Genomic DNA, 16761 nt, shown 5'->3' on the forward strand with positions numbered 1-16761 from the left:
CCAATCAGGAGAGAAAAGGCTCACAGTGATTTGAACAGGGAAAGTTCAATATAAAGGATTAATTATTAACTATAACAGGATTGCCCACTAAGGGGTATGAAGAAATCTAAAGAATGCAGGAGTAGCCGATAGAGGGAACAGTTTCTAGTTAACGTAGAGTCCCCAAGGGAAGAAACATCTGGAAAATCACTGAAGGCTGAGATGAAGGCGTTGGAGAGGGTGCGGCTGTGGCCGCGCTGGCTGGTGAAGTTAGCCGAGGTGTTGCGCTAACAGAACTCGCTGGGTAGCTGCCCTCTCCAGGGGAGTTCCAGGAGAAGCCACCCATGGGAAGTGCTGCTGGCCACCTAGAAGGAGGAACGGAGGGAGGAGAGGAGGAAGAAAGAGAGCCCCAGGGAAAGAGAGAGAGATGAGACAGCTGTCTGGAACCGGGAACCCAGGCGCCTTCCCTCTCCAGTGTCTCTTCAGCGCCCTCTACTGATGAAGTGTATTATTGCGCCACCTGGCCGGGTGGAACTGTATACTGCCGTAACCAAGCAGGCAATAAAGATGGGTTTAGAGGTGAGAGGCAGTGATGACTGGCGCTCTTGGGGAGGTGAACTTGGAGCACAGGTGGTGGTTGGGAGGGAGTGAAGCTCCTGCAGTGGTTTTTGGTTTGTGGTGGTCATTAAAAGCCTCTGGACACCTGTGAAAAAGGCCCCACGCCAACTCCAAATTCTAAGTCAGTGACTCTAGGCTGGGGCCCTGGATGGGGGGGTGGGGGTCTGTATTTTTTAACAAGCTCTTTGGAGAGTCTGCTATGAGTGATCTTTGGACAGCAAATCAGAAACCCTGGATTTTAGTGCTTTGGCTCTGTCATTTCCAGGTGGTGAGAGGCTTGGCTGAGTTACTTAACCCCACTTCTAATCAGTTTGAGTGCTCCTCTCATCAGATTATCGTAAGGATTATATTTAGTCATGTGTGTGAAGCACAGTGCCCTGCATAAATGCCAGCTGATAATTATTATCTAGACACTAAAGCCTCGAGCCCTGCTGGCCCGAGGGGCCACTCTGCACCCTAGCAGTGCCCGGCCTAGATCGGACACTGACATCCTTTGGTCAAGGTACCAGCATCTGACCAAGTCGAATGGCTCCTACCAGGCAGGAAAGACAGAGAAGGTTGGAGCCTTAGCCCATCTGGGGAGTGGCGGGTGGACCATATAGGGAGCACCAGGAGGAGAGGTATTGGGACCGTAGGATGGACACCCCCTCACCCCCCACAGGGAAGGCTCAGAGTCACACTGAGGAGTTTGGCCTTGGTTCTGTGGTCATGTGAGCCACTGAAGGTGCTCAGAAACAGCAGGAGGGAGAGACAGAGCAGACAGTTCCGGCTCTTGCCTGGCTTGGGACCAGCTTGTCATGGGACCTTGTGAAGGCTGTCCTCCCACCCCCCATGCCAGGCCCAGGCCTTGTTTAGGTCATCTGGCAGAAGGTGAGTTCCTAAGGTGGTACTCTTCTGAGTTGTCAAATGTCTATCTGCTTTACAAAGTTTTCTCTCTCTCTTTTTTAACCAGATGGTAAACATTCGGTTCTGAATTTAAAGGTAAGATTAGTTTTTTAAAATACTGGTTTTCTCAATAAACAGAATTTCCACCATAATTTCAAAAGAACTTCAGTGATTTGTAGGGCTAAAAACTCCCCTTAAGAGTTCTTTTCCATTGAATGTTTTTTTCTTTTTAAGATACTGTTAAAATATGAAGAAACTCATGTTTTCCATAGTTTAAAATGAATGTAATGTATTGAGAGATTAGAAATTACTAATATGCATTCTACTTTGTGGAAAGAATAGACAATAATCACTTTGCAGACATGAAAATAGTTATACTTAAGTTTTAAATTCTGTGATGTCAAAGCAGTTTAAAAATTAAAGACTTCTCAGTAGAGTTAATTTATAACTTTATCTACTTTTCAGCAGAGATTAGAATCTTAATATCAGACTATGTGTAATGGAAAAATGAACAAAAGTTCAAAGCCTTCTCTTTCCTCTTAAAATTTGGGTTGAAAAGGAAGATCTTGTATTCTTTGCTCAGCACTTTGAAAACATGCTTCTCTGCAGCTTATGGGGTCTTTCTGCATATTCCCCCCGGTGGAAAGGAAAAAGAGAAAAGACTGGTGGGAGTTTGCTTTGTACATCTCTGCTCTGCACTTACAGTCATATCACATGCTTTAGAATGTGAACTGATGGCCTGTCACTCATGGGACCTGCATGTGAAGACACAGTGACCGACTACAGATAATAAATGCTGCAGAGGGTGTGGAGAAAAAGGAGCCCTCCTGCACTGCTGGTGGGAATGTGAATTGGTGCAGCCACTATGGAGAACAGTATGGAGGTTCCTTAAAAAACTAACATAGAGTTATCATATGTTCCAGCAATCCTACTCCTGGGCATATATCCAGAAAAAAATGAAAATTGCAATTCAAAAAGATAACATGCACCTTAGTGTTCATAACATCACTATTTAGAATAGCCATGACATAAAGTGTCCCTCAACAGATGAATGGATAAAGAAGTTGTGGTATATATACAATGGAATATTACTCAGTCATAAAAAGGAATGAAATATTGCCAGCAAAAAGGAATGAAATTTGCAGCAACGTGGATGGACCTAGAGATTATCATACTGAGTAAAGTAAGCTAGACAGAGAAAGACAAATAATATATGATACCATTTATATGTAGAAATCTAAACAATACAAATGAACTTACGTACAGAACAGAAATAAACTGACAGACACAGAAAACAAACTTATGGTTACCAAAGGGAAAGTGAAGAGAGGGATAAATTAGGAGTATGGGATCAACAGATACATACTACTACATATAATATAAATAAACAACAAAGATTTACTACATAGCACAAGGAATTATATTCAATATCTTGTAGTAACCTATAATGGAAAAGAATTGGAAAATAAATATATATGTATAACTGAATCACTTTGCTGTACACCTAAAACTAACACAATATTGGGGTTTTTTTCCTTTAATTTATTGAAGTATAGTCAGTTACAGTGTGTCAGTTTCTGGTGTACAGCATAACATCTCACTCATACATATGTACATATGTTTGTTTTCATATTCTTTTTCATTAAAGGTTATACAAGATGTTGAATATAGTTTCCTGTGCTATACAGAAGAAATTTGGTTTTTTAATCTGTTTTATATATAATAGTTAATATTTGCAAATCTCAAACTCCCAAGTTTATCCCTTCCCACTCCCTTTCCCCTGGAAACTATTAAGATTGTTTACTATGTCTGTGAGTTTGTTTCTGTTTTGTAGATGAGTTCATTAGTGTTCTCTTTTTTCTTTTTTCTTTCCTTTTTTTTTTTTTTTTTTTAGATTCCACATATGAGTAATATCATATGGTATTTTTCTTTTTTTTGTAATTTTTTTTTTTGGTGGGAGGAGGTAAGTAGGTTTATTTATTTTTAGAGGAGGTACTCGGGATTGAATCCAGAACCTCATGCATGCTAAACATACCCTCTACCACTTATGCTATACCCTCCCCCTTATATAGTATTTTTCTTTCTGGCTTACTTCACTTAGAATGATGATCTCCAGGTCCATCTGTGCTGCTGCAAATGGCATTATTTTGTTATTATTTATGGCTGAGAATTATTCCATTATATAAATCTGCCACAACTTCTTTATCCAGTCATCTATTGATGGACATCTAGGTTATTTCCATGTCTTGGCTATTGTATATAGTGTTGCTATGAACATTGGGGTGCATGTATCTTTTCTAATTAAAGTTCCCTCTGGATGTATGCCCAGGAGTGGGATTGCTAGATCATATGGTAAGTCTATTTTTAGTTTTTTGAAGAATCTCCATACTGTTTTCCATAATGGCTGCACCAAACTACATTCCTACCAGCAGTGTAGGAGAGTTCCCTTTTCTCCACACCTTCTCCAGCATTTATCGTTTGTGGACTTTTGAATGATGGCCATTCTAACTGGTGTGAGGTGATACCTCATTGTAGTTTTGATTTGAATTTCTCTGATAATTAGTGATATTGAGCATTTTTTCATGTGCCCATTGGCCATTTGTATATCTTCACTGGAGAAATGTTTGTTTAGGTCTTCTGCCCATTTTTGGATTGGGTTGCTTGTTTTTTTGTTATTAAGTTGTATGAGCTGGAAGTATTCTGGAAATTAAACCTTTGTCAGTCGCTTCATTTGCAGATATTTTCTCCCATGCCGTGGGTTGTCATTTTGTTGTTGTTGTTTTTTTTTTTTTTTTGCTTGTGGTTTCCATTGCTGTGCAAAAACTTATAAATTTAATTAGGTCCCATTTGTTTATTTTTGCTCTTATTTCTATTGCCTGGGTAGACTGACCTAGGAGAACATTGCTAAGATTTGTGTCAGAATGTTTTGCCTGTGTTTTCTTCTAGGAGGTTTATAGTGTCTTATCTTATGTTTAAGTCTTTAAGCCATTTCGAGTTTATTTTTGTGTATGGTGTGAGGGAGCTAACACAATATTGTAAATCAACTATAGTTCAATTAAAAAAAAAAAAAGACACAGTGACTGAACTTATGGACAAAAACACAGGAAGAAAGTAGGACTTCCCTCCCTGCCTCAGAGAACCTGCCAAGAGGGGAAGACCCTAAAGGTTTAGACTCAGTTGAAAGAAACAATGAATGTGAAAGTTTCTAAAGCTAAAACAAACTGGCAACTACAAGAGCCAACATGAAGGGAGGAGAGAAAAGTGCTTAAATACGTGGTACGTGAGGACCTAGCTGCTTGTGCCACTCTGCTTTCAGAAGATGCTAAGACTCTTAATTCATCACACTCATGGTTTTTCTTCCCTAGGACGGGAAGCCACCATTATGTGAAAAACCTCCACCCTCTCCAGGTACTTGTCTTTTGAATCTCATTGTGATTGAAAAGCTTATTGTTTTAGAGGATATCCAGAATAATCTCACATAAAATAAAGGTCACCGTTTTCTCCCCCTGCAAAGGCTATTGCTTCTGTCCTGTTATCAGAATTGGTAAGAGGTAGCAGTTTGTTGAACTTCTGCCTTTGCCTTGAAAGGGAGTCCAAGCATTCGTATGTTGGATGGCGGATGTATGTCCCCATGGGATGTGCTCAGATCCTGGAGGGAGGGGAGGGGATCTACCTATAGGATGTGAGCAGACACTGGGAGGGGGTGGATGCAATGGGGGCTCTGCTCAGGGGCTGGAGATACTTTCTAGGGTGCTCTCCCCTTTACAGTTTGGGGAGCCTTATTAAGCTTCCAAAGCGGCTGTTGTAATTTTTCCCTGTTACATCTCACATCGCTCGTCTGAAGATCCTTTCAGGTATCAAGACTTTGGTCTGTCCTCTATGTTGGACTGACTTTGTTTTCATTCTTTCTCCCTCCGTGTTTTCGGTGCTGTATTCTGGGATACTGGTGGGGCTCTAACGTCTCACCCACAGGTTCATTCTTCGTTGTATGTATTCTGCTGCTCAGCCCATCCTTTGAATTTGTGTTATTAGTGAAACTGCTTATTTCCATGATTTCTGTTAAGTACTGACAAGCAGCTCTCTGAGAGTCTTAACCACACTCGTTCTAAACTCTTGTAGTTTGTGCCACAGCCACTCTGTCCCCTGTTAGTTGGTTTTGGTGCTTCTATTGGCTCACATGGTTCTTGGTGATGTGTTCACCCTGGTCCTTGGGAGACGTCCCCTGTTGTCTGCCTGGGGATGCTGTATCCGCGTACTGCGTACTGCGGGCTGCTCAGGGGGATCCAGGGTGCTGATCGGCGTCCCACCTGTCCCCAGTGACTGACGGGGACGGACAGGGCATATGGGGTCTGGGGGCCCCTCTTCCTCCTGGGTTCCTCCAGACTCCTGGGCCTGCCCTGCCTCTCTGACCTCAGGGTTTGTAGGAACCGCCCGGCAATGGGCGCCCCTGCCACTCCCATCTGGCGCTCTAACTGGACACCTCATCAGTCCTTTCTGGGCCACTTTGTGTCCCCACTGCCTGCCAGGGCGAGGCACACCCCTGAAAGCACTCCTGCCTCGTATAGCTGACCTCTCCCGGCATATTTGAGGCTGCAGCTTCCATCTTCAGTCTAATCGCAAATGTTTTCTTTCCGGGATTCCTTGTGGCTCGCCTCTTGTTTTCAGTGTAGCTGTGGAATTACTCATTTCTTAGACTTTCATGTTCCAGGGGTTGGCTATATGTGCATCAGCGGTCAGGGGAGGCTGTCTGGAGCCACCAGTGCTCCCTCCCTGTCTGCCACAAGCTCTGCTTCTGTCCCCACCTCCACTCAGAGGCGCTCCGGCCGGAGGCCCACTGTGGTCCTCTTTGCTCTCCGAGCGTACCTCCCTGTGGAACATCGCTCTCTGCTGTCCTCCAGTCTGTCTTACTACTCCTTCCAACGATCCCTTGTGGCCTCTGGTTTTCTTCTCACCCTGGTGCCTTCAGCTTCACCCACGGGCTGGTGGCTCCTCAGTCCCTCCGGCTGAGGCTGCCTTCGGAGCTTGGGGCCCTGAGCACCCCTTCCCCTGCTGCCCTTGTGCTCCTGGTCTGGCTAGATGTCTTCCAAACCACAGATCTTGGCGCTTATCCTTGATCTGCCCCTCCCTCACTGTCCACACCCAGTTGGCTGTTGAGCCCTGCTGAGTTTTTGCCCCTGAATCCTTCTCTCGTGTCTCTTCCTCGCCATCCTCTCACTCACTCTGGGAGCGTCAGGACTGGTCTCCCTGCCTCTAGGCTAGGCCTCCTTCCTATCACTTTCCTCACTGCTGGCCTGAGGGATTCATCTGAGAGTAGAGCCTCTTCCTTTCTGTACTTCTGTCTAAAAGTCTTTCTGGCTCCTGCTGGCCTGCAGGACAGAACCTGCACTCTGCATATTACGGTATGCAAGGGCCTCCGTCGGCTCCTGCCCCGCTCTGTCACCCTCGTCTGGTTGCCCACTGTCATCTTAACAGACCGCAGACTCTTTGCTGTACAGGCCATGTTCTTTGCGGGACCCGAAGAACATAGCATGAGGCCTGACATAAAGAAGTTGCTCACATGGTTTTTGAAATAAAGTCTCCTGTAATTTTCATGGAAAATTGTAAATATCAATTACTATTTTAAAATCTTTTTTTTTTTCCTGTGACTTTTTAGATATAACTGGTAGAACACGTCAAAGATGTATGGAAATAACCAAAGAAAAGTTCGAGGAATTAAAAGAAGAAACTTTGCATCTAAACAATGCAAATCAGACCCTTACTCTCGAACTTCACATACTAAAACGAACAATGAAAGAACTACAGTTAAAACTTAAACGGATGGAAAAAGAAAATGGAAAGCTGAAAGAGATTGAGAAAACATCCTCTCAGGAAGGTGGGGACAACTACACAGTTCTTTTATTAAAGGAACAAATAGGAATTCAAATTTTCTTATTTATTTTGAAAGTTAATATCTTATGTTATAATATTTGTTGATATTAATATTATTGAGATTTTGTTGATATTTAAAGTCTTTTATTAATATCCATATTCTTGTTGAAATTTGATTTCATCTCCTATATCATTATTATTCTAGTAAAGGAATTCCAATACTTCTTTTGTTTCTTGATGCTTAGCATAGTATTTTACACATATTTCATATCAGCTTTTATCCCCATAAGCAGCATATAAAAGTGCCTCTTTCACCACATATTTACCAATCATGAGGATTGTATTTTCCTTGCTAATTTGATAGGCAAAAAAAAAAGAGAGAGAGAAGAATCCTATTTTAATTTAATTTGTATTTAGTTTATTATTGATTAGATTGAATTTTTTTCATTATCTTTGCAGATCATATTCTTTCTCTTTCTTGCTTCAAATTGAGATGCTTTGATCTTTTCTCTTGATTTGCAGGAGCTCTTTACATATTAAGGATTTTAGCCCTTTGTCATGTACGTAATATTTTCTCAGTTTGTTGATAATTCAGCTAAATATATAAGACATTTTTTGTTATGAGCTATGCCCTTTGTGTCAAATTCTTTTTAATGCTAAGTTTATATAAATATTCACTAATGTTACTTCTCTGTACATTGAAAGATGTTGTGTTTTCTTTATACAGACCCTGAATATTTCTTGTCTTAGGCACATTTCTAGATACTTAATTTGTGCTGTTACTTTGTGGTATCTATTTTCTGTCATGTTTTTTAATAGGACGTTACTATTGTGTAGGAAAGTTATTAGTTCTAATAAATTCTTCATTTATTTTATGTACTTCAAGCACATACTTCTATATAATCTGAAACAGTGACTTTTCTTTTCAATCTAAAACTTTTATCTTACCTTAATTGTACATGCAATAACTTCCACAAACTTCCAAAACGCTGTTGACTATGTGGGGTTAAAATATTCATAACTTTTACTCATTTATATCTATATATCTGTCATTCACTGCCTCTATGGGCTTAAAAGGGAAAGAAGGACAGACAATCAGCAATTTATATAAAAATCATTATAAATTTGATAAAAGTTCGTATAGTATAATACTAACTTTTTTTCAATAGGTGCTACACCTGAATTACATTATCTGAGAAAACAAGCTCAAGAACTAGTGGATGAAAATGATGCATTGAAAATGACTGTGCATCGTTTGAATGTAGAGCTGAGTAGATATCAAACAAAATTCAGACATTTATCCAAGGAAGAGGTAATGTTTCTTATTAAGAAAAATCAATTTTCTGATATTTTATCCTTTACCGTTGAATTGGTTTCCAATTCTGAAGGGTTCATATTTATTATAATTTGGTATAACAAAAGATACATCCAAAGTACAATCTTTCTGTGGACCTTTCTATGTTCTCCCTCCCTCCCTCCCTCAAAACGAAAGCAATAAAAACTCTTTGTAAAAAAAAATCAGGACAGACGTATATAAAGTAAAGGAGTAAAAGTCCACGTTGGCTGCTTCATTCTTAGTCTTTTCCCTCAAGGTTATAGCTATTATTTATCAGTGCACAAACCTTGACATGAAAGCAGACTAATTTTTATAGGCCCCCAGATCACCTAGCTCTTACAGACAGTGGAGCTTGTATTCATGAATTCCACAGGACTGTAGCAAAGAAAGAAGCAGTTTTTAATCAGGCATAGGCGCACCCTTTGTGGCTATCCACCTGGGCTCAGTGCAGAGGGAGCAGGCAAAAACGCCTGTCTCCTACTTTGTTCCTGGAAGGGATTTGACTGCATACTTTCCTAGATGCTGCCTGCAGGTCTGGCTTCTAGTCAGCCTGCATCTAAATGCTGACTGTGAGCCTGTCCTTTGGGACACTGGTGGTTTTGGGTACACCCCCAACTACTGGAAGCCACTAAGAATGAAGACAGCAGCTTGGACAATCACAGAAGTTTGAGAGGCAACCAGGAGCTTGGGCCAGGCAGACTGATGAGGGTCATCTCCTATACAAGACCACTCTGTCAAGACTGGGAGAAGTGGCTGTTTTCTCCAACACAGAGAGTCAAGGAAAATGAAAAAAAGGGAGTATGTTCTAAAGAAGAGAACAAGATAAATTTCCAGAAATCAATCTTAGTGAAATGCAAATAAATGATTTACTCAATAGAGAGTTTAAAATAATGGTCATAAGTGTGATCAGCAAGGTCAGAAGAGCATGAACAAAATGAGAATTTCAACAAAGAGACAGAAACTATTGAACAGTGCCAAACAGAAATCATAGAGCAGAAGAATACAATAATTGAACTGAAAAATTCAAGGGGTTCAACAGCAGACGAGAGCAAGCAGAAGGAAGGATCAGTGAACTTGAAGACAGGGCAGTGGAATTCATCCAAACAGAAGAGTAAGAAAAAAAAAAAAAGAATGAGAAAGAGTAAAGCTAGCTTAAGGACTACCATCAAGTGTTAACGGGAGTCCCAGAAGAAAGAGAGAGAGAGGGGCAGAAAACTCATTTAAAGAAATAATGCTGAAAACTTCTCTAACCTGGGGAAAGAAACAGACATTTAGATCCAGAAAGCCCAGAGGGTTCTAAATAAGATGAATCCAAAGATACCTATATCAAAACACATTATAATTAAATTGTCAAAAGTTAAAACAAGAGAATTTTAAAAGCAGCAAGAGAAAAACAACTTGTTACATACAGGGAAACCCTCATAAGATCACCAGCAGATTTTTCAGCAGAAACTTCGTAGACCAGAAGGGAGTGGCAAATATATTCAAAGTGCTAAAAGGAAAAAGACCAAAAAACATAAAACAAACTGCCAACTAAGAATATACTACCTCGCAAAGTTGTCCTTCAAAATTGAAGCAGAGATAGGGAGTCTGCAGGACATGCAAAAGCAGAAGTTAATTACCACCAGACCAGCCTTACAAGGAATATTAAAGGGTTTTCTTTAAGCTAAAACAAAAGGGCACTAATTAGTAACAGGAAAACGTGAAATTATAAATTTTACTGGCAAGGGTAAAATATATAGTAAAATTCAAGATAATCTAGTTTTGTAAAGTTGGTAGGTTAATCACTTATAAACCTTCTAGTATGAAGGTTAAAAGACAAAAATAGTAAAAATATAACTATAATAATTTGTTAGTTAATACACAAAATGAAAAGATGTAAATTGCTCCATCACAAACATAAAACATGGGGGGAGAGAAAAAATGTAGTTTTGGAATTCATTTGAACTTTAAGTTATCAAGTTAAAATAGATTGTTATAAGTTGTTTTATGTGAGCCTCATGGTACCACAAAGCAAAAACCTCTGGTAGATGCAGTAAAAATAAAGGAATCCAAACATACCTCCAAAGAACAATCATCAAATCACAACTGAAGAGAGCAGGAGAAGAAAGGAAGCAGAGGAATTACAGAAAGCCAGAAAACAACGAGCAAAACGGTAACAAGTCCATACCTACTTTAAGTACTTTAAGTATAAATGGACTAATATTCTTCAATCAAAAGACATAGAATGGCTGAATGGATTAAAAAGCAAGGCCCATTCGTGTGCTGCTTACAAGAGGAAGACACTTCTAAACTCATTTTACAAGACCAGCATTACCCTGATGCCAAAACCAGACAGGAATGCTCCAAGAAAAGAAAATTGCAGGCCAGTATCCCTGAGGAACAGAGATACAGAAGTCCTCAACAAAATATTAGTAAACCAGATAAAGCAGTACAGATGGCCCTCAAACAGCATGGGTTTGAACTGCCTGGGTCCACTTATATGTGGATTTTTTTTCCAATAAATGTGTACAATACTACACAATCTGCAGAGCAGAACCGTGGATGTGGAGAGCTGGCTACAGGACTTGAGCATCTGCAGATTTTAGTATCCATGGCGGGTCCTAGAACCAGTCCCCTACAGGTATTGAGGGACAACTGTACATGAAAAGGGTTCAGCACCATGATCAAGTGCTGTTTATTCCTGGGATGCAGGAATGGTTCAAATCCACAAATTAGTCAATATGATGCACCACATTAAGAAAATGAAGAGTAAAAATGGTATGATTGTCTCCATAGATTCAGAAAAAGCATTTGACAAAAATTCAACATACTGTTATGATAAAAGCTCTCAACGGACTAGGTGTAGAAGGAACATACCTTAACATGATGAAGGCCAGATATGACAAGCCCGTCACCCAACACCGTACTCAAAGATGAAAAGCTGAAAGCTTCAGGGGCAACACAATGATGCCACTCTCACCACTTTTATTCAGTATTTTTCCAGTGAAGATACACTGATGGCCAACAGGTATATGAAAAGTTGCTCAGCATCACTAGTCATCAGGAAAATGCAAATTAAAACCACAATGAAATATCACCTCATACCTGTTAGCATGTCTTTTATCGAAAGATAGAGATAACAGATTCTGGAAAGGGTGCAGGAAAAAGGGAACCCTTGTACACTGTTGATGGACTGTAAGTTGCTGCAGCCACTATGGAAAACAGTATGGAGATTCCTCAAGAAATTAAAAGGAAAACTACCACACCATTCAGCAGTCCCACTTCTGGATATATATCTAAAGGAAACAAAATCAGTATCTTGAAGAGATGTCTGTATTCCCATGTTCATTGCAGCATTATTTACAATAGCCAATGAAAACGAAGTGTGTGTCTGTCAGTAGATGAATGGATAATGAAAATGTGATTATGTCATATTATATATGTATATATATAAATAATATAATAAAATGTGACATATAAGCATGCAGTGGAATACTACTCAGCCTTAAAGAAGGCAACTCGGCCATTTGCAGCAGCATGGATGAACATGGAGGGCATCATTCTAAGTGAAGTAAGCCAGACAAAGATGGGCAATACTGCTCAGTATCACTTCTATGTGGAATCTACAAAAAAGAAGTTGAACTCATAGAAGCAGAGAGTAGAATGATGATTGCCATGGGCTAGGGTCTGTGGGCAACAGGGGGAAGCAGGTCAGAGGGTACAAACTTTCAGTTATAAGATGAATAAGATCTGATGACCTAATGTATAACTTGGTGACTATGGTTAATAATACTGTATTGTATAATTGAAACTTGCTAAAAGAGTAGAACTTCAGTGTTCTGTCCATTGAAACAGTAAATATGTGAGGTGAGGGCTGTGTCATTGACTTGGTGGTGTGACTCCTTTCACAATGTATGTGTACATAAAGAGAGGAGAAAGCAGGCTAGGTTTTACTCGAGAAGAAGGATTGCAGAATTCAGTTTGACAAACGCACTGAGAAAATCACTGAGTCAGGTGTTGTGAGGAGCCAGCAGCTCAGGTCTGTGCCCTAGAGAGTCACGTGTGTGATGGGTGTGTGCGGGCTGGTGGCGGGGGTGGGGTTGTCAGGATGTGCAGCTGACTGGTCCCTCCTGGGATCAAGGGGAGAAGCCAGGTGCATACAGTGTTCTCACGGGGCTCCTGGGAGTTCAGAGCAGCTCTGTGGGCTTCTGTCTTTCTTCTTGAAGTAGGACTTCATTTAAAAGTTTTTCACAGTAGCTTTGAGATATAATTCACATACCATCCAATTCACCCATGTAAAGTGTGCAATTCAGTGACTTCTAGTGTATTCACAGAATTGTACAAGTATCACCACAATCCGTTTAAGAGCATTTTCATCACAACAAGAAATCTCATACCTGTTAGCAGTCACTCTCCACCACCCACATTGGCCCTGGCAGACCACTAATCTCCTTTATGTCTCTGTGGATTTGCCTGTTCTGAATATTTCATATAAATGGAATCACACAATATGTGGTCTTTTGTGACTGACTTCTTTTACTTAACATGATGTTAACTTTTTAACAAAAACATTAAAGTTCTTGGGGTCCTATGAGCTGAAACAGGCTTCCTAGGCCAGGGCCTTCTGCAGGGCTGTGGACAAACCAGCTCTCTTTAATTAATTAATTAATTTAACCTCTCTTCTTTTTTTGAAGTACAGTCAATTACTATATGTCAATTTATTTAGAATAGAAGGTGAGATAAAGAATTTCACAGACAAGCAAAAACTAAAATAATTCAGCAATGCTAAACCTATGCTAAAAGAAATATTGAAAGGTCTACTCTAAATAGAAAAATAAATTTAAAAAAATCGGAACAGTTCTCTTTAAAAAGGCTACATGACAGGCCCAGTGACAGGCCACTGCCCCCCCGCCCCACAGAGTGCGCACACCCTTCTCCCTGTGCAGCTGCACATCTCTGTGACAGTCTTCCCTGGTCCCTCCAGCCAGAGGTGCTGTCTCTCTGCATCTGTGGCAGACTTGTTTGTACCCCTCTTAAGGCACCTTCTACCTTGTACTGTGTGTGTGTGTGTTATGTTGACTTCTGTGAGAGGATTTAATCTCTGTGTTGGACCATGAACAACAACGATTGCGCTGTGACGTCCACAGTGACGTAGTAAGCGTTCGGTGTTTGCTCAGTGAACCATGGGGTGGGGAATGCATTAGAACATTTTTGTGGAATAGGAAATTATTCCCTCAGGGCCAGAAGCTAAGAAATTACTGTTGTGAGATTTGTGCTCTTACTGTAAGCAACTAGAAAACTGGACGGAATATGTAATACAGCTGTTTACAGACGTCAGGCAGCAGGCAGCTCGGTGATGTTGGAGAGGAGGAAGGAAACAAGCCTTCTGCTCACCTTGCTTTCTGCTTGGGGGTACATCGTCTCGCAGTGCTGGCTGGAGCAGTCCCAGCAGGAGAGCTGTCTCACTGAGTTGAGGAGACTTTCAGTTTCAGAAACAGAGACAAGATTGGCAGGGCAGGAATACCAGAGAGGAAGGAGCTATGGAGAGAAAGACCTACCTGAGTCTCCAAGGGGTTCCTTGCAGTTTTTTGTTGAATGCTAATCTGCACACGTGAAGGATGAAACTCAGAGGTCAGGCAGAAAACCGAGTTCAGAGAGCTGTGAACTAAATAGTCAGCACCAGGAGACCTTTGGGTTCTGACCAGCCACAGTGCAGAGACCTTGCTGAACCCTGAGGCCTTGAGTAAACAGCCCAGAAGGACCAGGCCTTAGCGGTATGGCCAAACCAGCCTTTCAGTAAAGACCCACCTTCACCAGGGTAAAAAGATAAGCCTCAAAAGCATCAAGCTGATCCGTGAGTAGCAAAAGAAGAAAACAAAAGACTTTAAAAGAAGACAACAAAATCCAGACAGCATAACATTGGAAAAGTTTTATTGGCATCCAATAAAAAATTACTAGATACGTCCCAGATTTAAAATACTGAAAGTTTTGACAACTCAATGCAAAGTGTAATCCTGGATTGGATTCTTTTTTTTTTTTTTTTTTTTTTAATTTTTGGGGGGAGATAATTAGGTTTATTTATTTATTTTTAATGGAGGTACTGGGGATTGAACCCAGGACCTCGTACATGCTTGGCAGGCACTCTATCACTGAGCTAAATAAACCCTGCTCCCCTTAATTGGATTCTTGATCAGAAAAGGACATCAGTGGGAAAATAGGCAAAATTCACATACAGTCTGTAGATTAGAGTATAGCATTGCATCAGTCTTGAGCTCCTGATTTTATGATGGTTCGGTGGTTGAGTTAAGGAATGTTTTTCTTTTTAAGAAATGTACGGTGACGTATTTAGAGGAAAAGGAGCGTTATATCTGCAAATTACTCAAACATTTCAGAAAAAATTTTTTTCATATGTAAATATACATACATATCAATGCATAGATAGCTGATGTCTGGTCTAGATGAAGAATATCTTAGGCTGGAGATTTCAGAGGAAGTGTAGTTTAATTTGTCTTCACTGTTGTGTTTTGTTCTTAGAGTTTAAATATTGAAGGCCTCCCATCCAAGGGCCCTACACCACCCTGGTTGGTAAGTGAAAGTTATTTAAGTTCAGGCCCATATTTTCTGGGCTATAATTGAATAGCTATATTAAAGTCCATTCCAAATTAAGTATATTTTCTTTCCTTTTAGAAGACGTGCTGATTGTATTTAGACATAGAAAGATAGTAATGTTGTCTATTCCATTCTGTTCAGTTGGATATAAAGTACCTGTGCCCCTTGTTGCTGGCCTATGAAGACAGGATGAAGGAGAAGGATGAGCTCAATGCCAGCCTTCAGGTAGGTTGGCAAAGGTCTCAGAAGGACAAGGTTTATCAAAAAGAAGACAGATTCTAACTCGGAAGCAACGTTTTGCTTGGAAAGATAGGTATACCCAGCATCTAGCAGGTGCCCAAGTGTTTGTTAAAGAAAGGCAAGGAGGAAGAAAGGAAGGCGTGTAGCGGGGTGGGGGTGGGGAGAAGGAAAGAGGGAGGGAAGGAAAGAGGAAAGGAAGGGAGACAGGAGGCAGGCGGGAGTGATGGGCAGTGCAGGAGGGCTGGGTGGGGGTAGATGGGAGAGGTTTGGAGGGAGGAACTGGGCAGGGCTGCATTGGAGGCTGTGGTCTCCCAGACAGGCAGCCCCACGTGGACTAGGATCTTGGGGTGCAGAGAAGGCAGCAGTGGGGGAACTCCTCTCCTGGTACTGTGCAGCTGCAAATAGCGCCGGTAAAAGGGATGTTTGGGCAGACAGGGGAGGAAGAGGAGCAGGTGTTTTAGGCCGACTTAAATGCTTCTTTATTCTATGAAGAGCTGGTCCCAGGGAGTCCAGTTACTGAGCTGTTGGTATGGCGAGAAAGCGAGGGTTTCATTCGTTTCTGCCTTGTTCACTACTCTTTCATGGCAGTGGCCTCTGGAGCAGAGCTCCTTCTGATCATACAGGAACCCAAGGCTGTGCAGGTGTTGTAGAGACATCCCATGGCTTTCTGTGCTACCCACCTCTGCCTACGTTCCTTATTTAGGCAGCCAAAGAGATCTCAGGGGAGAAGTGTTGGTTTTTCTGGGATCCCTGGCTGGAAGGATGTGTTAAGAGTCACCCAGCCTGTTCCTGTAATGCTGTCCCACGTATACGGCCCACATAATGCAGACTTGAGCCTCCTCTTGCAGACTTCCTATTGGACACAATTTTTTAAAGAGGGTGAATTAATCTTATACTAATCGGTTAAATATCAAACCAAATAATAAAAATACTTATTTAGCGTTCCTTCTAAAATAGAGTTCAGGAATCATTTTCTGTAAATATTTACTTAGTGACTGTCTTAGGCTCTGGGAGCCATGCAGGCTCTGTTTGCAGGTACTCAGCTTTGCCTCTGCAGCATGAAAGCGGCCGTAGACCAGGGGTAAACTAATAAGCCTGGCCTATTTCAGTAAAACTTCATACAGAAAACAGGCCACTGGCCCCCAGGTGTTCGTTTGCCTGACCCCTGTTCTGAGAAAGCCAGTGGACTGCCAGTGACTGGGGAGTGTGCCCAGGCAGAAGGGCAAGAGAAAGAGCAGTTGCCT

General features: G+C 41.3%; 1 protein-coding gene across 1 annotated transcript in view; it reads left to right on the plus strand.

The window, feature by feature from the left end:
- The window catches only part of CEP89 (centrosomal protein 89), a 67349-nt gene that overhangs the window by 21854 nt on the left and 28734 nt on the right, over nucleotides 1-16761 (plus strand). Inside the window, 6 exon segments of the mRNA XM_032486201.1 lie at nucleotides 1550-1578; nucleotides 4848-4890; nucleotides 7136-7354; nucleotides 8520-8662; nucleotides 15203-15253; nucleotides 15419-15502. Of these exon segments, the coding sequence (XP_032342092.1) occupies nucleotides 1550-1578; nucleotides 4848-4890; nucleotides 7136-7354; nucleotides 8520-8662; nucleotides 15203-15253; nucleotides 15419-15502 (569 nt within the window).

This window comes from Camelus ferus, chromosome 9 (genome assembly GCF_009834535.1).
Source record: "Camelus ferus isolate YT-003-E chromosome 9, BCGSAC_Cfer_1.0, whole genome shotgun sequence".
Lineage (NCBI taxonomy): Eukaryota > Metazoa > Chordata > Mammalia > Artiodactyla > Camelidae > Camelus > Camelus ferus.